The 25,699-nt window shown below is 44.8% G+C and overlaps 1 protein-coding gene across 5 annotated transcripts in view; it reads left to right on the forward strand.

The window, feature by feature from the left end:
* The first annotated feature begins 712 nt into the window (after positions 1-712).
* Positions 713-25,699, forward strand: part of LOC123358863 (protein DDI1 homolog 2) — a 34,359-nt gene continuing 9,372 nt past the window's right edge. For 2 of the 5 annotated variants that reach the window (XM_045001021.1, XM_045001022.1), the window contains exons 1-8: positions 718-896; positions 10,310-10,439; positions 11,749-11,979; positions 14,905-15,031; positions 19,485-19,612; positions 20,246-20,374; positions 21,413-21,516; positions 22,139-22,328. In XM_045001021.1, coding sequence (XP_044856956.1) covers positions 759-896; positions 10,310-10,439; positions 11,749-11,979; positions 14,905-15,031; positions 19,485-19,612; positions 20,246-20,374; positions 21,413-21,516; positions 22,139-22,328 — 1,177 coding nt within the window. In that variant the 5' untranslated portion in view covers positions 718-758. Of the gene's footprint in view, positions 897-10,309; positions 10,440-11,748; positions 11,980-14,904; positions 15,032-19,484; positions 19,613-20,245; positions 20,375-21,412; positions 21,517-22,138; positions 22,329-25,699 lie in introns of those variants that run through there. The other 3 variants (XM_045001018.1, XM_045001020.1, XM_045001019.1) reach the window with 3 other exon arrangements.

Below are 25,699 nucleotides of genomic sequence, written 5' to 3' on the forward strand. Positions count from 1 at the left end.
CTCTGCACTCTGGTTCCTGCATCATATGGCTGTTGTGACTGTGGCAGCATGGCCACCCCCAGAGATGCCATATCCTGATGCCAAGAGTCTCAGGATTGCTTTTGTAACTATTTTTTTAATCTTACTAGGGTTTTTAATCGGCAATTCCTAATTTTCCATATGTTTCTTTTGCAAGGAAGGCACTTAATCTTCCCGTGACATCAAAAGTCTCAAAGTACACAAAATATTAAGGAATTTAGCAAATACAGAACTGGTCTGTATAACAAATGCAACCTAAAGCCCTGCATCAATACACTGCAGGGGTGGTTAGAAAGCCAGTGATGGGCTGTGAACTTTTGCCATTACTGTAGTGGATGCAGCGTGTAGACGATAGTGGTGTTTAATCCCACGTGCCTGACTAACTCACTTTCATTCTCACCTCACTCAAGTCACCTGCATGGCCTGTTCCTCGATTAAGCGAGCTGGTACCCTGGCTATGGAACTTCACACGGGCAGGTTCTTGCTGCTTCCCTCGCTTGTAGAATCACAACTCAAATCTGTCACACAAAATACAGCGGGGGGGGGGGGGCCCGCAGGTCACGGGGGGTCCCGGGGGCGGCTCCGCGCCCGGGAACTGAGCTGATCCCGCCCGAGTCACTTCCGGCAGCGCGCGACAGCGCCGGCCGGGCGGGGCTTTTACGACAGCGGGCGCGGCGCTTGGCGGCGGCGGCGGGCGGCGGCGCTGCTGGTGGCGGAGCCCGGTCTGGCCCGGCCCGGCCATGCTGCTCACCGTGTTCTGCCTGCGCCGGGACCGCTCCGAGCTCACCTTCTCCCTGCAGGTGGACGCCGACTTCGAGCTGCAGAACTTCCGGGCGCTCTGCGAGCTGGAGTCCGGCATCCCCGCGGCCGAGAGCCAGGTGAGGAGACTCCCGCCCGGTCCCCCCGCCCCGTCCCCTTCCCCCGGGCCCCCTTCTCCCGCCGGGCCGCCCCCCTCCCCGCCCGGTCCCCTTCCCCCGGGCCCCCTTCTCCCGCCCGGTCCCCTCATTCCCTGCCGCGAGGAGACCTTTCTTCTCCCGCCCGGTCCCCCCGCCCGGGTCCCCCTTCTCCGCCGCCCCCCTCCCCGCCCGGTCCCCTTTCCCCGGGCCCCCTTCTCCGCCGCCCCGCCGGGCCCCCCGGCTCCCTGCTCGGTCCCCTCATTCCCTGCCGCGAGGAGACCCTTCTTCTCCCGCCCGGTCCCCCCGCCCCCTCCCCGCCCGGGTCCCCCTTCTCCGCCGCCCCCCTCTCCCGCCCGGTCCCCTTCCCCTGGGTCCCCCTTCTCCCGCCGGGCCGCCCCCCTCCCCGCCCGGTCCCCTTTCCCCGGGCCCCCTTCTCCGCCGCCCCGCTCCCTGCTCGGTCCCCTCATTCCCTGCCGCGAGGAGACCCTTCTTCTCACGCCAGGTCCCCGCTCCGTCCCCTTCCCCCCGGGTCCCTCTTCTCCCGCTCCCCGCCCGGTCCCCTTCCCCCGGGTCCTCTTCTCCCGCCCGGTCCCCTCATTCCCTGCCGCAGGGAGACCCCCCCCCCTTCTCCCACCGGTCACCCTGCTCCATCCCCTTCCCCCCACCTGGTCCCCTCATTCTCCGCCATGGGGAGACCCCCCCCCTTCTGCTGGCCCCTTGCCGGGCCCCCTGCCAGGGTCCCCCCTCCTCCCAGCCTGGGGAGACCCCACGTGTATTTCCCGGCCCTGGAGAGGACTTACAGAGAGACACTCCCCCAGCCTCTCAGGGACGTGACCCGGGGAGAGTGAGACCCCCGCGTTCTAGCCTCTGCCCCTCCCTGGTACCCCTGCAGCAGTGTCAGATGAGGTGCTAAGGGAACTCGGCTCATCCCAGGATCCCCATGGCTAAGAGCCAGTGGAGCCTCTGAGAGGGGGATCTCCCCAGTGTTTCTGTCTCCGAGAGAGTGTTGTGGAATTAAGGAACCTGTGGGGGACCTGGGGCCCCTTCCCTGCAGAAGGACAGCCATGCCTTGTTAACCCTCCGCTCCTACACCCAACAGCTGGGAGAGACCTTAGATTTCATCTCCTCTCTTAAGACTGCCATGGGATCTCGTCTAGGGAGTGACCCCTTCTACTCTGGCTCATGGTAGCCAAAAGACGGGACCTCATCTCCCCAAGAAGTGACTCTCCACTACGTTTGTAGGATCCCTCCACCTATCTTCAGGACACATCTTCCAATCAATGGAGCCAGAGTCTCTCTCTCCCACCTCACCATCCCAGACCCAGAGATGCAAAGCCTGGAGACTTTCTCTCCCTCATAATAGAGACCCCTCTATTCTGTTCTTGGGTGGCATGATCTTGGATCCACTGACAGCCACATTTAGATCCCTTTCTTCAGACCCACCAAATCCACTTTATTGCTAGAACAGTCTCTCTCAGATTCCAGTCTCTCCAGTGTCCCTGGCTGTCTCCCACTGCCCCCTTTTAAAGCTGCAAGCCAGGCTCACCCCATCTAGTTTCCAAGAACCATCTGAGTCCCTGGAGAGAGGGGAAAGTGAGGATTTCTCTGCCCTTTCAGAGTGATGAGGTTGTGTGAGTTTTGGGGTGAAGAGGCTGGCCTCCCAGCTCCTTGCCTAGGGAAACATCTCAGAGTTGCTACTAGGAAGTTGGCTGCACCTTCAGCCCATCTAAGAAATTGCTTAACATCCTCTCCCTCATTCTACTAAGGAAATGGGGTAGCATTTTAGGATGAGAATTCCTTTAGATTTCTTCTAACACTTAGTACATCAGGTTGACTTGGTCCCGGACCCTTCTTAAGCCTGAAATACCAGTTTGGGGTGTGTGAGAATGAGGTTTTCACTTCTTTCCTTTTGGGTGTGAGAGGCAGCTGAAGTGAAAATTGGTGTCTAGGACTTTCATAGAGAATATCTCAATTGAGTTCAAATTCAGTAAGGCTTTACTGGCGTGACAAGATATACAAGTGTTGCCAAAATATAAGAAAAAAACAAGTGCTAGGTGTGTGTTAGAGGGGGATGCAACCCACCCAAGATAGGGTTGCACACCATTTGGCGCTTGAGTGCTGATGTCCGGTTGTCATTTCTGCCCACATCTGATCTAACAGTGTTTTTGTGCAGTGCCATATCTGCCGTCTCTCTCCTTTCTCATAGCACCAAATCAGAGGCTGGAGTTACCTGTCAAAGCGCATGGAGCATTCTGTGATCATTGCCCTTTGCTTTTTTGATCTTTTCGAAAATACGCTCATACAGCCCAAAACTTTAATTTAAATTTTAAGTGAATATTAGTGCTGGTGAAGAGTGTTAGACTGACAGCCCTGGAGGTTGATGTCAGTTTCTCTTTGCAACAGGTTCAGTATGGGCAGAAGGAGTATAATAAGCTTTTCCCCCACATTGGCCAAGTTCTCTGACTCATCTCAGCCCTGGGTGAGACGCCTCCACACCCATTCCTTTGTGATTGGGTTGAGAGGTATAGTTCAGATGCCACTTTATAGAGTGGGTAAGGAGCTTGATTACGGTAGATGGTTTTGTGGTGTGGACATGTGTCCATTGAGTTCTAGACTAGGGCCTTCAGTTCATTTCCTGGGGTCCATCAAACAGCCACCAGATATATTGGCAACTAGGGCTGGTTTGCTGCGATTATTATTTAGGGTAAAGTTTTAGGGTGTTCACTGGGAAAAGGCCTGGAAATACAGTTTTAAAAGAAATCAAATATTTCTGTCCTTTTGTTTCCCAAATAGTCAGACCTGTGTGTGTGCATGCGAATGGGTAGATTTAAATGATGTGGTTGCCTCTATCAAGCCACATCTGTAAACTTAATTTGCCTCCCCAGATAGTCTCTTAATTTTGGGGAAGGGAGAAGTCTCCCCACTTCTGGTGGAATTAAGACTAATCACCAAAAGCTACTAGGTCTGAGCCTTCATGTTGCCTTATTGTTTCTGAGCTATTGTTCTCTATTAGCTTCCTGTACAACCCAGTATTTAACTTGGCTGCTCTCAAGGTTTTAGTGAAATTGGTTCAACACTTTAAGACATGCAAAAATCCCAGGAGATCAAGTCATAAGCTTTTCAGGACCTGAACCGTGTCTTTATATGCGGCCTGTGTAGGGCAATGGGATCCTGGTTTGGGCATCTGAGCACTACAGAAATGTGAAGAAGAATAATAAAGGACATCTAAAAAACAACATGAAAATATTGTGTGCAGTAGCTCCCATACCCGCAATACAGGTTTAATGCTGACTTTTGATCACTTCTGAGTTTGGATGAGTTGATGCCAGTTACTTAGTGCTGGAAAGCTCCATATCTTATCTGCTTCCAGTGACGTGCTGCACACCGTCCTATTCGAAAGCCAAGTAACTGCAGAATCAAATCACTGATCTAACCACCGTAGTCTAAAATGAGATTAGAAAATCAAAGGCCCGTGGAGTTCCTTAGGGAAAACTCTTTATTTTTCTCAGCGGGGAGCGAGGGACGATGGATCGCAAAGATTCCAATTCTTTTTATGCTGCTGTCAACCCATGTTTATACAGAGAATGAATATCAAATCCAGATACATGTTCTTAAATGAGACTTGTCCTGGTACAGTAAAATCAGAGTCCCAGGCCCCTCCTGGTCCATGTTCTTCCACTTTGCCTGCAGGGGAAGAGGACCCCCATGACCACTAAGTAGCAGTTAACCCTGAAAGCTGTGACTACAAAAACATGAATATCCCGTGTTCTTCCTATTGCCAATGACCAGCATAACTTCCCTGCATGTGAGAATGTACAAATGACGGCAACTGGAGGCTTGAATTTCTGAAGTACTGCCTGAAGTGTAAACACCTCTTGTTTTTCAGATATGTCCCTCCTGCTACTTGCATAATAACGTGACAACACTGACTCTATTTTAAGATGATGGGTGGTCGTGTACTCGTTTGCTTGCTTGTGCTGCTCCGTCTGTGGGATTTTTTCCCTCTGAGCTGCTGCCTCTCAGCAAATAATTTTAAAGTTTTATATACTAGCTTATATACTAGCTTCTACGGTTATCTATGTCAAATAACCTGCAATTGACTCCAAACACCATCATAAGTGCTTCTGCTTCTCTCCTTGCTTCCATTCACCTGTCCCTTGCTAATTCCTGCTTCCTTCCATTTTCCTTCCTTCCTGTCCATCATTTTCCCTTTCTGCCCATGTATTTGCTGGGCCGATATCTGTATAACAAACTTTCTAGTCAGCCCCTATTTCTATAGAGCATTTTGCAATCTTTCATAGGAAGAAACTATATAAATACCATTTGTATTTTACTTATTGGAAGACCAGCTTGTCTTAAGGACAAGGATCAGCTTCCAATAAGGAAGGACTGTGCTTGCTTAAACTGACAAATTGTTTTTTAACTCAGGGGCTCGTTCTTGCATTATTTTTATCATAGCTCTCTTTTTACAATGATCTGGGGCATGTTGCTTTAAAAGCAAAATTGTCAGGCTCCTGCCCCAAGGAAGGTGCAATTTTATGGGATCCCAGGGGCTTCTGTATAGATTATTTAGGTTAATCTTTCTATTTACCCAATGGGACTCTAGAAGATACCATCAGAGATGTTTAGTTTTGCAGTTCTCAAACTGGATTTGTGTCTCCAGAGATAACATGCTTGGTAACAGCAAAAATGTTTTTAAATAAGTAATATATAGAGGTAAGAAATAACAGACCTCAACCCTATTGTCCCTCTGCAAATTTGTGTACACAGAGTCAATCCCTTACCTCTCTTTAAAAGTGCAAAATTTCAAAAAGTTCAATGAATAGAAGATTGTTGGGGGTGGAATAGGAGAAGTGTGGAGATAAATGTGAGAAGGGAGGGACAGGCAGTAGAAACAAAAGTGAAACTGTTTGAGCCGCATATTCGAGAAGTCTTGAGGTCTTTCTGAGTGTAGCTTTCATTGATCTACCATACCATTCTCTCACTAGAAGGGAAAACCTAGAATGGCAGCAGGCCGTAGATGAGGCCCAGTTTGGGTCTCCTCTGTCTCTGAGTTGTGAAGAATATGTATTAAGGTTATAACAGCCAACAAGAATGCACTTTTATGTAGAAATCCATGATTAAATTGAGTCTTCCTGACTAGTGATTTAAATCAATTTAAATCAAATCCACCCTGCTAAAAAGGATGCACTGTGAGGAAAGATTTAATGGAGATAGTTGAAGCTGTGTGGCACAAAGGCAGAGAAGATGTTCTCAGCCAAAGGGGTGGCACAAAAACACTTGTGACGAAAGGAGACGCAGGGAACAGGGAGGCAAGTGGAGCAGGCAGCGAGTAGGGCATGTGGAGGGGAATAGAAGGCAAGAGAGGTGAAGGGAATAGTGAGATTTTTGCCTCCTATTCACCTTTTGATTGCTAACAAGTTTGTGATATTTTTTTTTTAATTTGGTATGGCTAACAGAGTGCACCATCCATCCTATGAAGAGATTTGGAAAGGGAGGGGAATCTGAACAAAATATGCTGCTGGAACTTAGTTTGGAGTCTTCTGGGATCATGAATATTTTATATACTTTCCTTCTTCAGCCTCTACCCCACCTCCATGTACTGACCTGCTCTTGGATTGCACATTGTCATAACACTTCAGCTAAGGAGATCTGGAGCCCATCACCAGTTCTCTGAGTACCAGTCACGAGTTACCTGCTGTGGGTGGCCCCAGGAGCTTAGAACTCTGATTCTCACAGTACAGTGCTGCAGAGATAACTACATCAACCTCTAGTTTTTTACATTGCTGACACTATTCTTCTCAGTATTTATAAAGCATGCTACTTTTATGGCTAATCCATTTTCTTGACTGCAATTACTTGGGAGCAAAAACTGGTTGACATCCTATTGAAAATTAGAGTAAGAGTTCTCCTTCCAGATTTTGATTTACTTATGTGCTGCCTGGGGATCTCTAGTAGGAAGTGTCACTGACCTCCCTTTGTGAGGCACTTTGAGATCTACTGATGAAAAGTGCTATATAAGAGCTAGGTGGTATTATGTACCAGTGTTAGACCAAGACCTTGACTGTACCAGGCGGTGCCTATCAGTTGGGTGTGGTCTTAACCTGCTATGAAGCCTGGGCAGCTCCAAACTCCTAGACCTGTGGAAGATCTGTAGCAGGCTAAAGTATTCATAGCTGAATGGAGAGTGGGCAGTGATGGTACACATAGGCCCAGCACAGAATCTCATCAGTACAGTAGAGTGGGGGAGCATATAGTGCCTTTCAGCGCCATCGATCTGCTGATGGATGGAGAGAATCATTAAACAGATTGTAGTACAGGTGCTAGAACCGACCAGAGGTGGTGCTCTTCTAGCATGATACCTCAGCAGCATGAATCAATAGCTTACAAACATTATAGTTTTGTTTGGTAGAGTTTGTAATAACATCCCCCTATACTCTGTATGGTACCCCCAATGACTAATAACTGAATTTTCAACACTCTGTATCATCTATTTTTAAACATTTTCTAATAAAATTTTAAATCTGCACTGCTTTTGTTCTTGCTTTTAAAGGAAAGGCATTCCTGCTGTATTGTCATTCAAGCAGCAGAAAGCTAGCTGCCTTCCTGGTCTGGCATTCTTTGCAAAATCAGAGCACTTCATAATGTTGGGGGAATCTTGGGCACTGCCCAGCTTCAGAGAAGCTAGTGACTTAGTACTGAGCTGTCTCATCAGCGTTTGCTTTTGTAATGTTTTATACCACACAGAAGCAACAAAGTCAAATTAGCTCATTTTGCCTGTAAAGGAGGATGGTTAAGAGTGTGTTAAGTTGCTCTGCTGAGGGATATGGTGTAACTGCTGTGTGCTTAATTCATGCTTTGAGCTGTTAAGGTGGAAAGTTTAAAAATCCAATCCAAGCAAGAAGACAAGCTAAATCTCTCTTAAACTGATTAAGTTGTGTCTCCCAGAATATCCATATGAAGAAACTGTCATTTAAGATTTACAGCTGCAGGTCAGGTTTATTCCTAGCTTGTTTTTTTCCCTGTCAGTGGCATGACTAACTCATGTGGTGAACCACTGGGTGTGGTGTATTTAGTTTTGTGAGATGCTGCTTTAACAATCATCTCATCACAAACAAAGCTTCATAATGCCAATAAGAATTGGTTGTAATGTTTCTTCTCTGCTGATTTAAAACTCAACAAAATTTACCCATGCCCTGGATCAAAATAGCTTACGAAGTATAAATGGAGCCTGGGTTGCAAACAGGAAGAACTAGAACTACTGGTGCAGGAGGTGAAACCAGGTATAATAGGGTTAATGGAAGCATGGTGGAATAGTAGTCATGACTGGAGTACAGGTTTCGAAGGGTATGTGCTGGTCAGGAAAGACAGAAATAAAGATAAACGTGGTGTAGTCGCACTGTATGTTAATGATGAGGTAGCCTGTAAAGAACTTAGAAGTGATGGAGTGGAATGTTTGGGTCAAAATCATTTTGGAGAAGAATGGAAACAGACTCCCCTGGGATAGTGCTTGGGGTCTGTTACCGACCCCCAGAATCTGATTTGGATATGGATAGCCCAATGAGAGAACTGCTACTGGGAATTGTGTGATTATGGAAGACTTTAATTTCTCCCATAATTGGCCTTGTTAGCACTACAAAAAGTAATTTTCCCTCTATTGATATTCACCCCTTCTTGTCAACTGTTGAGAATAGGCCACTTCCACCTTGATTAAATTGGCCTCGTTAGCACTGACCCCCTACTTGGTAAGGCAACTGCCATCTTTTCATGTGCTGTAATAAATACAGTAAGCAGTATATATATATTTCACTCTATGCATCTGATGAAGTAGGTTCTAGCCCACAAAAGCTTATGCCCATATAAATTTGTTAGTCTCTAAGGTGCCATAAGGACGCCTCATTTTTTTAAAAATGTCTCTGATATTGACTGGAGGACCTCATCTGGACTACTGCATGCAATTCTGGTCTCCCATGTTTGAGAGATGAATTCAAACTGAAACATGTGCAGAGAAGGGCTGCTAGGATGATCAGAGAAATGGAGAATTTACCTTATAAGAGGAGACTTGGAGCTTGGGTTGTTTAGCCTAAATGAAGGCTCTGGAGAGATAGGATTGCTCTCTATAAATACATCAGAGTGATAAATAACTCCTCTCCCACCCGGGTGTTCAAGTTAAGGGCCAATGCTGGTGCAAGAACAAATGGATATCAACTTGCCTTCACCAAGTTGAAATTAGATGAAGGTTTTTAACCATCAGAGGAATGAAGTTCTAGAAGACTCTTCAGAGGGAGTAGTTAGTGCAACCTAATTTGTTTCAAGACTGAGTTTGACAAGTTTATGGAGGGGATGATATGATGTGGTTGCATACTGTGGCATATGGCCTGTCCACGATTGCTGTTAGCAGATATCTCCAACAGTCAGAGATGGCTCAGGGTCTAACTGATTACCATGTTTGGGGTTGGGGAGGAATTTTCCCCCAGGTCAGATTGACAGTGACTTTAGGGGGTTTTTTTGGCCTTCCTCTGCGTCGTGAGAGAGAGGGTCACTTGCTAGGATTATCTGGGTACAACTTATTTAATAATTTCCCTGCCGTTGCAGGGGCCTCGGGTCCCTCTTAGTCTCTGCCTGCGGCACCTAGTAGTCTAGTCTCCAGTGGGCTGTAATACTTTGGTCTAACTTCAGTTGTTGGATTTAGTGTGCGGATGGTGTTGGCCTGTGACATACAGGGGGTCAGGCTGGATGATCTGTTGGTCTCTTCTGACTTTAGAATTTATTGCGCATTGACATAAGTTAATGATAATGTAAGTTTTTTTTAAAACTGTATGTTATGGAAAGTCATGGCTACATGTTCACAATTCCACTGAAGACCTCATGTCCTCCTATCCTGTCCAGTATTCAACACTTCTGCCTTGAAATTTATAAAGTTAAATGCTTTATTGCTGCTGTCATTTTTATGATGGGAGGTCACAATTTAGGAAGTAGGCAGACAGTAGAGTTTTCGCTGAAGGTGATTCCAGGTTTATATGGGAATATGTAGAAATCAGGGCCTTATCCAAAGCTGCTCTAAAATCTTCCATTCTTCTTATTCCTTAACCAGCCCTTCTCAGAAATGCTATGTACTGTGAAACCATGTTGGTTTCCTGTAAGAATAATTCTCTGTGGAGGACTGCGTACTTATTTCTTGGGATCTGTCTGCCTAGTGCACAGGGCACTTGATTTGCAGCAGTCTGATGAGAATTGCACGCTTACCAGTAATTCTTTTGGATTCATCTTGAAATTTATAGTGAATCAGATTTAATGTTCCTAAGTAAAATCACCATTTAGGGTCTTGCTGTCAGTTCACTTTGTGCCATGCATAAGCTTGTTTCCTATCACCCTGTCTCTCTCCCTATATACAGATTGTCTATGCAGAGAGGCCTCTAACTGACAACCACAGATCATTGGCCTCATATGGCTTGAAAGATGGGGATGTGGTGATTTTACGGCAAAAGGAGAACACAGAGCCACGGCCTCCAGCCCAGTTTCCAGGTGAGAAACTCTTCAGACTAACTCGCTGGGCTACCTGCTGTTGTCTTGCAGTCCCCCTTGCGGTACCCGGATGTCCATTGTACCCAGATTACCTTTAAATTGTGGCTGTTTAGCCTCTTGATGCTCTGGAGGTTTTATTCATTGATGTGTGTGAAATTTAACTAATGCCGTCTTCTCACGGGTCTACGAATCTATTAAATTTAAAACGCCCCCTTTTTCAGAGAGTTAATAACTTGGTGATGAAAAATATACTTGGGGCAGAACGTTGGTTCATTAGTAAATAAATACACCAAAATACTATTTTATATGTGTGTGTAACACATTTCATAAAAGTGCTTGAGAAACTTCACAATAGCCACCCTCATCAGGCAAAACTGTTCTTGTTTGGGGGTGGGCTTTTTCTTTGCTTTGGTTACTTAAAGGGTTTACCTCTTGCAGTGATGTTTTAGTCCATGGGTAGGCATGATTTAGTTTGCTGTTCAGGGTTGAGAGAGAAGTGACCAAAATAATTTGGTTCAGAAAAAGCAGCTTCTGTGAAGTCGTGGATTTTCATAAGGCTTCCTGTTACCCTCCCATTCCGTATAATGGTGTAATAATATGCAGTTTGTGCTGCTCTTACACATTAGAGGGCTGTGGCAATGTGTGCTCTGAGTACATATTGTTACTAATGCACAGAGAAGCTGAAGCTTAGCAAACCCAATCACATGATGCAATATATATTCAAAAGGTTCCTCAAGCCCCATAGTATAGAATTGGAGTCCTACTTCTACCACCCTTCCCCCTTTTAATTCTTAGTCCTAAGAGTTCCCATTATAATTGTATCCCTTACAAAAGGAAATGTTGACTGCAGGTTATAGCAGGGGAATGGCTGTAAAGGTCCCAACTCTGCCTCGGCTGGAAGATTGGTGGCGGCAGTGCAGGGCTTCAGTAATATTTTTCTTACTACAGTATCTTCTTTCATCTGAGGAATTCAGAAGTGCTTTGTAGACGGAGTTAAGCCTCATAACCCCCTCGTGAGGTAGATTGGTGGTATGCATATCTCAGAGTTGAAAAATTGAGTCGGAGGGGGTTAAGTGAGTTTCCCCAGAAAATGGGCCAGATATGTGAATAGATCAGTTACATAAATATGTAATAATATTCCTAACCCACTAACCTGAACATGTTGGTGACACAGTGGAGCTCAGACATGAATTGCTATGTACATGAAATGTTAGTGTACTTTGTTCAACCATTCCACAGCTTTTGACTGCATTGTCCACAGCAGCTGAGAATGTGAAATGGTCAAACTGTTGACTCCTTTTTCCTTAAGGTCTGCCCAGGATAGACTTCAGCAGCATTACAGTGCCTGGGACGTCAGCCCAGCAGCAGCAGCAACCAGCGCAGCATCTTCGCCCATCACCTCCGGATACACCTTCATCCCCTCAGGGCTTGGACAATCCAGCACTGTTACGGGACATGTTGCTTGCCAATCCCCACGAGCTGTCCCTGCTGAAAGAACGCAATCCACCCCTGGCTGAGGCACTGCTCAGTGGAGACCTTGGTAAATTGGGATTTGGAGGCAATTGGTTCTTCCTTGCTTTGTCTGAGGCTGTTACGTGGTAACGTCCATCTGTGCTGAATTCTAGTACGAAGTAGTTATGCGTGTTCAGTCACACAATGGCTTCTTAGTGAGTTTAATGCTGACAGCATTGGAGGTGGAATTCCCCTATCCCCAGAAGAGGAATAGCACTAGCTAGCAACAGCTTTGCAAACTTCCTCCACCTGACTGCTGATATGCCTTGTCCCCTTTCTTGGAGGGATCACATCTGGGGGGTGAGATCAGTTTTTAGGACCAGTTCCATCCCTGGCCTCTGTACTGAGACTCCTGCCAACTGTACCAATTGGTAATTGTGTTACCACCCCTAGCTCTCTATGACCCAGACAGGAAATAGCTCATTTTAAATCCCATCCTACCTCCCTTGGAAAAGCCTGGAAGATATTAATATATGTCACTACAGACATGGACATAAAAAAACCTAAATAAGAAAGGCTTCGAATCTCACTGGCAGGCACCTAATCTGGCAGCCTTGTGGTCGCCCTGGGAACCAGTAAACAGTGTTTATTTCACTATTCCTTTTGAAGAGTTTCCTTATATGTCTTTTTTAAAAAAATTAAATTTGGCTTTTTTAGAAACCAGTTGTTGAAATCCTTCTGAGTGCTATCTAAGATGGTGGTGCACTTGGCAGGCTTAGTGGTATGATGCCCTCCGTGCTCTGCTGCTGAACACCTGTTCTTTGCTGCTCACACCTTGTCTTATTTGAGCTTTATTTTATTTATTTTTGCAATAACATAGAGCTCATTTAGTGTGAAAACAGATCATTTGGAGGCATTAAAATGCATGGTTATAAACTCTTACTAAAGATCCATTTGTGGGAAACAGCCTATCAGGAACTTGGTTACTAATGTGGAGGTTTGGGAGAGATGATGGAAGGAAAAAACACTCTGTAGAAGAGCCTCCCCCCAGTTTTTCTCCTTTTCAAAAACTGCAGGCTGGTGACGCCTTCCAGTACAGGAAGGCTGGAGGAGAGAGGTACATGGCTTTTTTTTAATTCTCTATATTGATTTGATGTATATGAACAGTTGCAAAGAGCGAGGGAACACAGTAATGTACAGTGCTGTATGCCATGTTACTAAAGCACACAATCCTTTACTTTCCATAAAACGTGTCTTTCATTGGCCCTCTTTTGAGCCTAGCAGTGTGTGTCCTATATCGGAGAGCTTGTTGCAGAACCACAGGAGATGTTCTTCCTCCCCATCCTAGGATGAGAGCACTGCTTCTAGCGCTTGCCACCCTTGATGGTGCAAGGACACTCGCGGTAGTAGTGGTGCAGAGCACTAACTACAGGATCCCAGGACTAGTTCATCTGCCGCTTTTCTTGTCTAATCTGTACAGTAAACTCTCGTAATTCAGATTTGGTACAGCTCTGTGCATTCAGAGGGTGGATTACCAGGTTATACTGTCAGAATTTGCCAACAGCATTTGGGCAGATATCCAGGTCTGCTCTCACTGTAGTGTCCAAAATACATCAAGCTTCAATGCATATGTAATTGTGTTAGGTGCACTACAATACATTAGAAGGCACCATCTATACAGAGCATGGAGCCATGGAAATCAAAACATCCTACTCCTTGCAAAGTAAATAAGTTTTCAGGGCCAGGTGTATTTGGAACCACTGCATTTCCTGAAGTGAAAGCACTAGCTACTGTTGACAGAACTGTTCTGATTTTTGAATGCAAGTGGTGTTAGGAATGCATTTTGTTGTGTACAAACCTTGAAAAACCATGGCTGAAATTTTCGACTGTTGGTATCTAAAAGTTGTGTGTCTAATTTTTTTTCAAAAGTGACCACTTCTTAACTCCCATTAAGTGTAGATTTAGGAATCTAACTGTAAGAACTCAGATTTGTAAATCTTGGCCTATGTTACTTGGTTTAAAAATAAGACTACTGTTTGAAGCCTGCGATGTCATAGAACTTTGACTTTGCTCAGATGCAAAATTAATCTATGGCCAGTGAGTTCTGCTGCTGTCTTTTTGGCGGAACATCTGGTTTTGTCAGCAACACGGTCCAATGTACAGCGCACCACACTGGGATTCAGAAGACCTGGATTACATTCTTGACTATGCTACTGACTCACAGTGACGTTGTGTAAACCAACTGGATGTAACCAACCACTGTGAGTCAGTAGCATAGCCTCCATTTCCTCATGTTAAAATGAGTATGGGTAATGACATCCACTTTCGTAAAGCGTTTTGAGATCTGTGGGAGAAATGTTAAGAGTCATGGTTATTGTGACTTCAGTTTCTCCTAATTGGAAAAAAAATGTTTGACTAAAGATTGTTCTACGTACGAATGAATAATTTAGACTAGACTAGAAGAATACAAATGCTGAATTTCTGATTCCTGTTCTGGATGTAATTTATTTGCTGCTTTTGGAGATGTTCTTGCATGATATTGGGTAGATCTTGCTGCAGTAAAGCAATGAACATATTCTTTAATAGCAGCTCTTTGATTTAAATATCGCGGTGTCTCTGCACATTACATTTATTTGCAGACAATGGAAAGATAAATGTAGGGTAACTTCAGTTCATTCAGAACCTGAGAACTCTGTTATGTCTACATAGGCTGTTGGGCATCAGGCCCAATGCGAAGTAGTTCAGTCCACTGAGACGGAAGACAAAGTGGGAATCTCGAGCGAGTACGCGATCAAGCCTGTGAGTTCTGTCTGTACTGGCTGGTTTTTCAAGTAGCCCTGAAATAGAGCCCACTGCTGATTGCACTAGTCACTTTACCTTTCAGTGGTGGCCACATCTTTAAAAGACACTGTTTTGCTACAAGTTTAATAGCATTTCATTTGTAAGAGTAATTTCCAGTAAAGGGTGTCTGTGCACCTAACTATGGTGTTTGTATCTGTTTTCGTTACTGCAGAGAAATTTACCAGGGTGCTGGTGGAGCAGCAACAGGACCGAGCCCGCCGGGAGCAGGAGAGAATCCGTCTGTTTTCAGCTGACCCTTTTGATCTTGAGGCTCAGGCAAAGATAGAAGAGGACATAAGGTAGCAAACCTAAGTCCAAGGGAGAGCTCTGGACCCCTTTGTGGGACCAATCCTATTCAATTTATTCATAAATGATCTGGAGAAAGGGGTAAACAGTGAGGTGGCAAAGTTTGCAGATGATACTAAACTACTCAAGATAGTTAAGACCAAAGCAGATTGTGAAGAACTTCAAAAAGATCTCACAAAACTAAGTGATTGGGCAACAAAATGGCAAATGAAATTTAATTTGGATAAATGTAAAGTAATGCACATTGGAAAAAATAACCCCAACTATACATACAACATGATGGGGGCTAAATTAGCTACAACGAGTCAGGAAAAAGATCTTGGCGTCATCATTGGATAGTTCTCTAAAGATGTCCACGCAGTGTGCAGAGGCGGTCAAAAAAGCAAACAGGATGTTAGGAATCATTAAAAAGGGGATAGAGAATAAGACTGAGAATATATTACTGCCCTTATATAAATCCATGGTACGCCCACATCTCGAATACTGTGTACAGATGTGGTCTCCTCATCTCAAAAAAGATATTCTAGCACTAGAAAAGGTTCAGAAAAGGGCAACTAAAATGATTAGGGGTTTGGAGAGGGTGCCATACGAGGAAAGATTAAAGAGGCTAGGACTCTTCAGCTTAGAAAAGAGAAGACTAAGGGGGGACATGATAGAGGTATATAAAATCATGAGTGATGTTGAGAAAGTGGATAAGGAAAAGTTATTTACTTATTCCCATAATACAAGAGCTAGGGGTCACCAAATGAAATTAATAGGCAGCAGGTTTAAAACAAATAAAAGGAAGTTCTTCTTCACACAGCGCACAGTCAACTTGTGGAACTCCTTACCTGAGGAGGTTGTGAAGGCTAGGATTATAACAATGTTTAAAAGGGGACTGGATAAATTCATGGAGGCTAAGTCCATAAATGGCTATTAGCCAGGATGGGTAAGAATGGTGTCCCTAGCCTCTGTTCGTCAGAGGATGGAGATGGATGGCAGGAGAGAGATCACTTGATCATTGCCTGTTAGGTTCACTCCCTCTGGGGCACCTGGCATTGGCCACTGTCGGTAGACAGATACTGGGCTAGATGGACCTTTGGTCTGACCCGGTACGGCCTTTCTTATGTTCTTATGTTCCAGTTGAAAATGCATTTTTGGGGTCTAGTTGGACTCAAGAGGGGCAGGTAGATGCAGCATTGTCTCCCGTTTGTTGACTCTGTCACTTCTTTTGGTGGTGTGGTCTCACCCCCATAGCCATTGGAGTAGAGGTGGTCTTGGTCATCGCTCTCGACACGGGGACTGGAATTTCTCAAAATCCGGTCAGAGTCTTTGTTCTTTTTCAGGGACCTTTCCCAATTCTGCAGTGCGTCTCCATGAACTAGCCAGTAGAGAGCACTGCATAGAAACTGCTTAACCAAAGTTCCCTGGGGAGCCTGCAAGTAGCTGCCTGGGGTATATTGGATCCCCTCAAGCCTGAGGACCCGGGCTTGCAAATGTAGCCCCTAACCCATGTCTCCTGGGTATGTCTACGCAACGAAGAAAAACTCGTGGCTGGCTTGTGCCAGCTGACTCGGGCTGCAGGGCTGTTTCACTGCTGTGTAGACTTCTGGGCTCACTTCACAGGGTCCTAGAGCTCAAGCTCCAGCCCGATCCTGGACAGCTACACCGCAGTGAAACAGCCCGCAGCCTGAGCCCCACAGGCATGGGTCAGCAGGCCAGGCCAGGCCAGCCCTGGGTGTCTAACTGCTGTGTAGACATACCCACACTTGCAACTTACGCTGGCATAGCTCCCGGTGTAGATGCTTCTGACAGAAGAGTGCCTCTTGTCAGCATAGCTAACATTGGGGAGGTGGTGTTTCTACACCAACAGAAACGCCTCCTGTCAGTATAAGCTGCCTCCCCACTGGGCGGCTGTAAGTTTGGTGGTGCAGATATAGCCCAAGTCTCTGCTTAGTTGCAGATTTCGAGCACAGTCATTGTCAGAAAAGTGGCTCTGTAAAAATGGCACCATGCTGCCCCTGGATTACTTCCCCTTTGTATCTTTTGTACGTAACTTCAGAGTCTGTAAGTCCGAACAAGGCGTCTCTCACTGCCAGTGCTACAGGCTCAGCTAGGTACTGCCTGTGGGAGATGAGGTCTGATTCTTCTGTTTCTTACATCAGCCACAATACATTTTTGAATCAGACCACAGTAAGCAGTTTTGCTGATGTATGAAGACATTCTGCTTCATACAATAGGCTCATACTGATTTTGCAGACTTGGCAGTGCTAAAACATGCATTAGTAATAGGGAAAATCATTTGTTATATTGTAATGACACATTACAATATAATAAAGCATTTTGCACTATGTACGTTAAGTATTTTTCATTATTTCACAGTGCTCTTCAAACACTGACTAAACAGAACATCCCCATGAGCTATTTAAGTTGTGGTATTATCCCCACTTTTATAGATAAGGGGAAACTGAGGCAGAAAGAGCAAGTGATTTGCCCACAGCTAGACAGTCATTTAGTGACAGTGGGGATTAGAACCTGGGAGTTGCTAGTTCTCAATATTAGTCTCTGATCACCTGACTCAAGCCTCTCTCTATTAGATTTCGTCCCCATGAAAAGATGGGTTGGGAGCAGATGCTGTGTGCATGCCACATTTTACAGAGCCAGGTTTCTAACCTTTATGCACATTTTAAAGAAAATTGGGGGCGGGGGGCGGACCAGGGTTTGCTGTAATCAAACTGATACTAAATATCTGCCAGTCACACACACTTCCTGCTTCTGACTGACTTAATCTTACCTACTCTGAGGGCCCAGTATGTGGTGCTTTGAGCTAGATCATGAGTACATAAAGCCAGGGCAGCCTAGTGGCTGTGCAATATGCTGCTTTGCAGTTGTCCGCAGTAGCAATGTGAGACTGACCGGTGTGGTGCCGCCTGTTGGTCATCTGGGAATTAGCTCTTTTCCAGTGTATGGAGCATTCTCTGCAGGCCAGTGTCTCGCCTGCCACTGGCCCCGTGTCCCTCTCAGACCCTGGTGCCCATTACCCTGGGGTTCTGCCCCAGCAGTAACCCACAGTCTGGGTCTCCCCTCCCAAGGGAACTCCCAACCCTCTAAACTGCACCTTGCCTCAGTGGCTACTGCCAGTCATCATCTAGCCCCCACTCACTGGGGCAGACAGCAGCCTGTAATGGCCGCTCATCACTGGCAAGGGGGTTGGACCAGCCTAACCCCAGGCTGCACCTCTGCAGTCCCAGTACCTCCGTAGGCCTTGCACAAGGCCTGCAGCCTGGGGAGTTACCAGGCTGGAGCTCTCCAGCTCCTTTTGCCTTTCCCCAGCACCACTCTACCTCAGGTCCTTCTCTCTCTGCAGCTAGAGAGAGACTGCCCCAGCTCACTGGCTCACAGCCCTTTTGTGGGGCCAGCTGTCTCCCAGTTGGGCGTGGCCCCAGCTCTGGCTGCCTTCCCAATCAGCCTACCCTCTTGGCTCTGCGGGGCAGCACTTTCCCAGGGCTGTTTTAACCCCTTCAGGGCCAGAGTAGGGTGATCGCCCTGCTACATCCACCTTCAGTTTCCAAGCAGCCACGTCTTAGAGCACTGCATATTCCTCTCCAGTGTCCCCTTCTAGAAGGTGTGTGGAATATCACTGACTGCCTCCAAAGGGAGTTGCATTCCGCCTTCCTGTGGTGGAGGGAGGATTGCTATAACGTAGGAAAAGGGCAGGTATCTTCCCTCCTGCTGAAAAAAAGGAAACCTGTCTCTTTAAACTAGAGACCCTTTTATATTGGTACATGAGCTATTTCTGGCAGGGTAGCTGCAGATACCCAACATGCTCAAGGTTACTGCAGGCACGGAGCTGTATTTCATTTGGCTTATATCTATCTTGCATTCCTTTTTGTAGCCTTGAATTTGTAGAGAGAATTTGCGCTGCTGTCACTGCACTCACAGGAGTTTCATGTAACCTGTCCCAACCCTAGTACATGCAAAAGGGATGAATCTACTGAAATGTTATACAAGCATTTTGAAACGTAACTTTTTGGGATCCTAGTGTTGTAGCAGAATGACTAATAAATGTGCAGCCTTTTGCCCCTGAGTTCTTTTTGTTAACTCTGTAATGACAGGTTTTTGTTGTGAACAGAGAATCAGTTGCAGGTCTCCAGGTGCTAAAGTGCATCTGACCACTTTACTCCAGACTGCTGCATTGGGTCTCTTTAAAGTGCTACAAGGAACATTCTTTCCTTCCTGCTTGCAAGCAACCTGATGCCTCTGGATTAAGGCAAGATCATCTGCTAAGTAGGCTGGTGTTTAACGGCTGAAGTCCGCCTTTCACAAGCTCTTCATAACTGGTGGTAGTGGGGAGAGGGAAGATGACGACAAATCTGTTTGTCATCCTTGTAAAGTGGAGGCTTTATAAATATGCCATTTCTGCTCACCGAAGGCATGTTTCCAGTTTCTGGTTTTCATTTAATTCAGGCAACAAAATATTGAAGAGAACATGACAATAGCTATGGAAGAGGCCCCAGAGAGCTTTGGCCAGGTGGTGATGCTCTATATTAACTGCAAAGTCAATGGACATCCTGTGAAAGCCTTTGTTGACTCAGGTGATTCTCCCCCCAATCTCCCCATTTTAAATCTCTTTATGCTCTTCTGCTCTCCTTGCTCCCCCTTTTCCTGGCTCTTTAAAGGAAATAGTAAACCCCACAATAGGTCAATTTGTAGCATTCCCTTCCCACATTAAAGAATTGTTATGAGATTTAAAAGGATCTGATTAAAATCTGAATGTGCTTTCTGTCATTATTCAACCGAATTAAAAATATTTGCGATGTGTGTTTTGGTTAAAACATGACCAGGAGTCGGAATTCCTGGGTTCTAAGCTTGCCTTTGCTGTGTAACCTTGGACGAGTCACTCTGCGTACGTGCCCCAGTTTCCCGAACTATAAAACTGAGATTTCCTTTCCATCATAACACAAAACACTTTTCATCTGTAGATCTCAAAGTGTAAGTGTTCAGCTTTATTCTAACTCCATAGCCATAACAACCTTCAGGTGGCAGTGGGTGGCCTTTGTATATACACACAGAGCCATGGTATAATCAAATGCCTTTATGCCATAATATAATTCCCTGCCTGCTACTGAGTCTTAGATTAAAATCTCTGTACTGGAGGAGATCAAAAATTTTAAACTACCCCTTGGTTGTTTTTAAATATTGCTAACTCCTCTTGTCTCTGGTGGTAGGTGCCCAGATGACCATTATGAGCCAAGCTTGTGCTGAAAGGTGTAACATCATGAGACTGGTGGACCGGCGCTGGGCAGGCATTGCTAAGGGTGTGGGCACACAGAAAATCATTGGCAGAGTGCACCTAGGTAAGTAGTGGTACAACGGGATAACTTTACCTGTAATAGCTTGGCACCAAAGAGTGTCTGCTTTAATACTGTAAACGTTGGGAACTGCTATAGAGTGGGTGAGCTTAATGTGATTTTGATAAATTCTTACACCAGAGACACAGTAACCAGGATTCCATCATGTTTAATGTTTTCATAATAAATAAATAAATAAAATAATAATCGGAGATATACCTATGTCCTAGAACTGGAAGGGACCTCAAAGGGTCATTGAATCCAGCCCCCTGCCTTCACTAGCAGGACCAAGTACTGATTTTTGCCCCAGATCCCTAAGTGGCCCCCTCAACGATTGAACTCATAACCCTGGGTTTAGCAGGCCAATGCTCAAACCACTGAGCTAACCCCCTCCCTACAATTATCCTAACACTTTAATTCCGGTAGGTCTAGAGCCCCCATACAAATACTGAGGAAACCTTGATTCCTGGTGCTAACCGGTTATAAATAGCTTTATTCTTTGGTATGGGGGATCAGGATGGGGGTAATGGGCAGTGTGAATTGTTCAGGGCAGAATTCCAGTGCAGCTGAGTGTATCTCGTCCTGCAGTGAGGAGAGCACTTCAAGATATCAGGTTTGTCTGAAGAAAATGCCATACAAGGAAATATTCTCTTAATTGCTTAAGACATTGACTGTGAATTAAAGCACCAAAAACAAAATTCCACACACTGAGCAGCTGCATGCAGCTTCTTTAGCTCTAGCTTGAGGGGTTAGTGATCAGTTCCTACTGCACTGCAGATCCAGTCAGCTTTTAAAATATAGGTGGGGAAATAATTAGCCCCTGGGGGCTAGCAAACTCACAGTAATCACCAGGGCTGGCTCAGAGTAGACTTTTCCACAGCCAAGTCTATGTACATTGTGCTCTGATTCCATAACTTACCCACAGAGGCTTTGTTTGATTTCTCTTAGAAAGAGAGATACGTACAGTAGAATCCTCATGCTGTGGTGCTTGAGCACTTCTAGAGGCTGGAGGGCAGGTAACATGGTGTTTTCTGTGTGCTTCAGCTCAGGTTCAGATTGAAGGGGATTTTCTGCCGTGTTCTTTCTCTATCCTTGAAGAACAGCCCATGGATATGCTTCTAGGACTGGATATGCTTAAGAGACATCAGGTAATGGAATCAATTGGTGCTTGTTTTGCAAACAATCCTTGGCTCTTTCGTAAGTCCTTAAATGTAAAATCGTTATCATCCTTATGAATTTTTTAGGATTAAAAAAACCTCTGACGAGACATGTTGACATGGTTTTCCCATAGATTATGGGGGAAGCACTTATACCTTATAGGTTGTAAGTACTTTGTATCTTGTCCCAGCCTAAAGGTCTTTGCTCCGAACTCTTGGTGCCTGAAAATCCTCTGAGGTCTGTACATGAGCAATTAGAATAAAGACTCTGGGAAGTCCTCACTTGTAGCCGTAATCATAGTAGGGCTGAAGAGCAGAAGGACCATAATTATTCAAGAGTTGGCTAATAGGAGCAGCTGTAAGAAGCCACTTGGCACATTGAAGGCACAGGCTGCTGAGCTATTTCTTCCCAGCATTTGTTTTTAGATCTACCAGTTAACACCACCTTGACCCTTCATCCAGTTCATGTAACTTTTCACTGTGTTAACCCCTTGATGTTTGGAAGTGACTTTTTCTAGTGCATTGTTTCATGTGTCACTAATTTATGTATTCTGGTCCTGTTTTGTGACTGACAGTTACCAAGACATCATTTGCATGTGTTCTCTTTTCCCAGTGTTCCATTGATCTCAAAAAGAATGTACTAGTGATTGGTACCACGGGATCTCAGACAACGTTCCTTCCAGAAGGGGAGCTCCCAGAGTGTGCAAGACTGGCATATGGGCCAGGGCGGGAGGACATGCGGCCGGAGGAGATTGCAGACCAAGAACTGGCAGAAGCTCTACAGAAATCTGTAGAGGAAGCAGGTACCACAGGGAGCCAAATCAGAGTAACAGTCGGCAGAGTGCTATCAGTAACATGTCAGCTCTGTGTCCTGTCACTAGAAAGCTCCTCACTCTTCTCAACTGTTCTAGTGCATCTTACTGAATGTAATGCCAGTGATGAGCAGGGGGACTTTACCCTCTCTTGCAGACCCTCCTGGTTGCTGCACTCTTTTCCTTGGGAGATCTAAATCAGAGCTCTCTTTGTGGACAATAGAGGCCGATGGGTTGCTGTGCCATTTTAACTTGGTCTTTCTTTGTGGTTGACTAGTAGCTCTCCCAATCCTCCCTGCCTCCATAGTCCATTAATCTTGTTGTTTTTAATGTTCAGCAAGGGGACACTTTCAGTTAAGTGATTATTTTAGCCATTTTAATGGGTGAGGAAGCGTTAAAGGGGGGCCTTGTGGCAACAGCCATGAGCCATGCTCTAATCCCCACAGTCTATACAAATGCTAAAGGAAAATTGTAGTAAGCAGTTACAGAATTGTCAATTGATATTTATTTGCTCTGCAGCTACATAAATATATGAATTTTCTAAACTGTTTTTAGAAATACCTATACTGGTTCAGTTTCTCTTTGGTGAATAGCGATGGTATCTCAGAGCTGAAATATTACTTTACTCTGCAACTCTGAAAATCTGATTTCCTATTTATTCAACTGAGGAGTTACATTCACTGTATCCTAACCTACATCTTTGGTGTTAAAGGTGACCTGCAAAGGAGAAAACTGATGAGCTTGTGCCCCTTCTTTTACTGCTTTACAACATGAGAGAAGCTGTAAAGGTGTGCAGATTGCAGTCCTGGACTGGAAGGCCATGATGACTGGAGAACTAGTGAAATGGGGCTTGTCTGCACTGCAGATGCTCTATAGCATCAGAGCTGTGATGCTGCAGCTGTGTCACTGTAGCGTAGGCACTGGCTGTGGTGATGGAGCGAGTGTTCCTATTGCTGCATCTAATTAACCCCCCGGGAGGCAGTAGCTAGGTTGATGGAATAATTCTTCTGTCAACCTAGTGGTATCTGTACTGGGGCTTAAGTCAGCTTATAAGAGGTCATACTGGGTCAGACCAGTGGTCTGTCTAGCCCTGTATCCTGTCTTCCGACAGTGGCCAATGCCAGATGCTTCAAAGGGAATGAACAGAATAGGGCAATTATCAAGTGATCCATCTACTGTTATCTAGCCCCAGCATCTGGCAGTCAGGCTTAGGGACACCCAGAGCATGGGGTTGTGTCCTGACTCTGTTAACCAATAGCCATTGCTGGACCTATCCTCCATGAAATTCTCTTACTCTTTTTTGAACCCAGTTATAGTTTTGGCCTTCACAACATCCCCTGGCAACAAGGTGACTGGGCACTGTGTGAAGAAACACTTCCTTTTGTTTATTTTTAAACCTGCTGCCTAGTAATTTCATTGAGTGACCCCTCATTCTTATGTTATGTGAAATCTCTTTTCCAAGCTGAACAGTCCCAGTCTTTTTAATCTCTTCTCAGATGGAAGCTGTTTCATACCCTTAATCATTTTTGTTGCCCTTCTCTGTACCTCTTTCCTTTTCTTTCTTTCTTTTTTCTTTTTTTTCTTAAAGATGGGGCAACCAGGATTGCATGCAGTATTCAAGGTGTGGGCGTACCATGGATTTATATAGTGGTATTATGATACTTACTGCCTTATTATCTATCCCTTTCTTAATGGTTCCTAACAGTCTGTTAAGCTTTTTTGACTGCCACTGCATACTGAGTGGATGTTTTCGAACTGTCCATAATGATTCCAAGATCTCTTTCTTGAGTGATAACAGCTAATTTAGACCCCATAAGCTACGGTTCTTGGGGCAGGGAGGGGCAGGTAGTGAGTTATTCACACCCCAGAGTGACGTAGCTAGGTCAACATAAGTTTTAGGTATAGATCTGGCCATAGTGATGGCCTAAAAGCAGAAGACTGAGCAGTTAGCCAGGCTGTTTGAAACGTTGTGGTTCTGTTTTTGTTAATGCATCTTTGACTTCAATGAGACATGGTTTGAGTGAAAAAACTTTAAGGATTCAGCGTTCTCCTCCAGTCAATTAAGGTGTTAATAGCTCAAAATATGCATCTCTTAGACCTCCCAGTGATCAAAATCAGGAAAGGCCAAACTTTGCAATCCTGATACTTCAAAGGTGTTAAAGGAAAAAGCCTTCCAGTCCTTTATCCATGATTAAGATTGAAAAAAGAATTTGTGCTTTTTTTAAAAAAAGCTTTTGCAGGTCAACCTTAACGTAATGGTTTTGTTTGATTTTTAATTAGTATCTTACTTGAAGACACACTTTAATTTTTAGATTTGCTGTTTGAGTGGAGATGCAGTAGCAAGAATTGCTTTTATATTGCGTTAGTTTTCTTTTAGCTAAACCCTCTGCTTTTCCTCTAACTACAGAGTCATGGTGTAAGCAGTAAATAATGACTTATTTTCAAAACTAAGCCTTTTGTATTAAGGGGCAGCGCAGGGCTGTTGTCATGTGCCCTGTGGATCACTTCATCTTTTAAGGAAAATCTACTTTAAAATTTGTACATACAAGAAATATCTTTAGAGTAAGGCCTATATCATGAACTGTGAGGTTCAGTACATCAACGCAGAAAATAGTTTACTACATCCTTGAATGTTTAAGATAAATCTTAAGTCTTTATTGTCTCAAAGACCTGATCTACACTTAAGTTAGGTTGGCATAGCTACCCCGTTCCAGGGTGTGAAAAATTCAGACACCTGAGCACTGCAATTTTACCGACCTACCTCCCCGCAGTGTAGATACAGTTAGGTCGACAGAAGAATTCTTCTCTTGACTTAGCTGCCACCGTTCTGGGAGGTGGATTACCTACATCGATGGAAAAACTCCTATCACTGTAGGAAGCATCTACGCTAAGGAGATAGTGGTATAGCTGCAGCCGTGCCACAGTAGCCCCTGTAGTGCAGACATGTTTACAGACAAGTAGAGAGAGAGACAAATCATAACCTGGATCCAGCCTTGCCATCACCAAACCCTGGCAAACTCTAGAGCCAGACTTGGTGTCTTCTCGTTACCTCCAACAGGAAATGTAAAATAATATTAGTAGGGCTGTCAAGCGATTTTAAAAAAATAATCATGATTAATTGTATTAAAAACATAAGCACACTGTTAAACAATAATAGAATGCCATCTATTTAAATATTTTTTGATGTTTTCTACATTTTCAAATATATCAATTTCAATTATAACAGAATGCAAAGTGTACAGTTCTCACTTTATATTTATTTTTATTACAAATATTTGCACTGTAAAAAACAAAATAGTATTTTTCAATTCACCTAATATGAGCACTATAGTGCAATCTCTTTATCATGAAAGTTGAATTTA

This window comes from Mauremys mutica, unplaced genomic scaffold (genome assembly GCF_020497125.1).
Source record: "Mauremys mutica isolate MM-2020 ecotype Southern unplaced genomic scaffold, ASM2049712v1 Super-Scaffold_100098, whole genome shotgun sequence".
NCBI classification, from domain to species: domain Eukaryota; kingdom Metazoa; phylum Chordata; order Testudines; family Geoemydidae; genus Mauremys; species Mauremys mutica.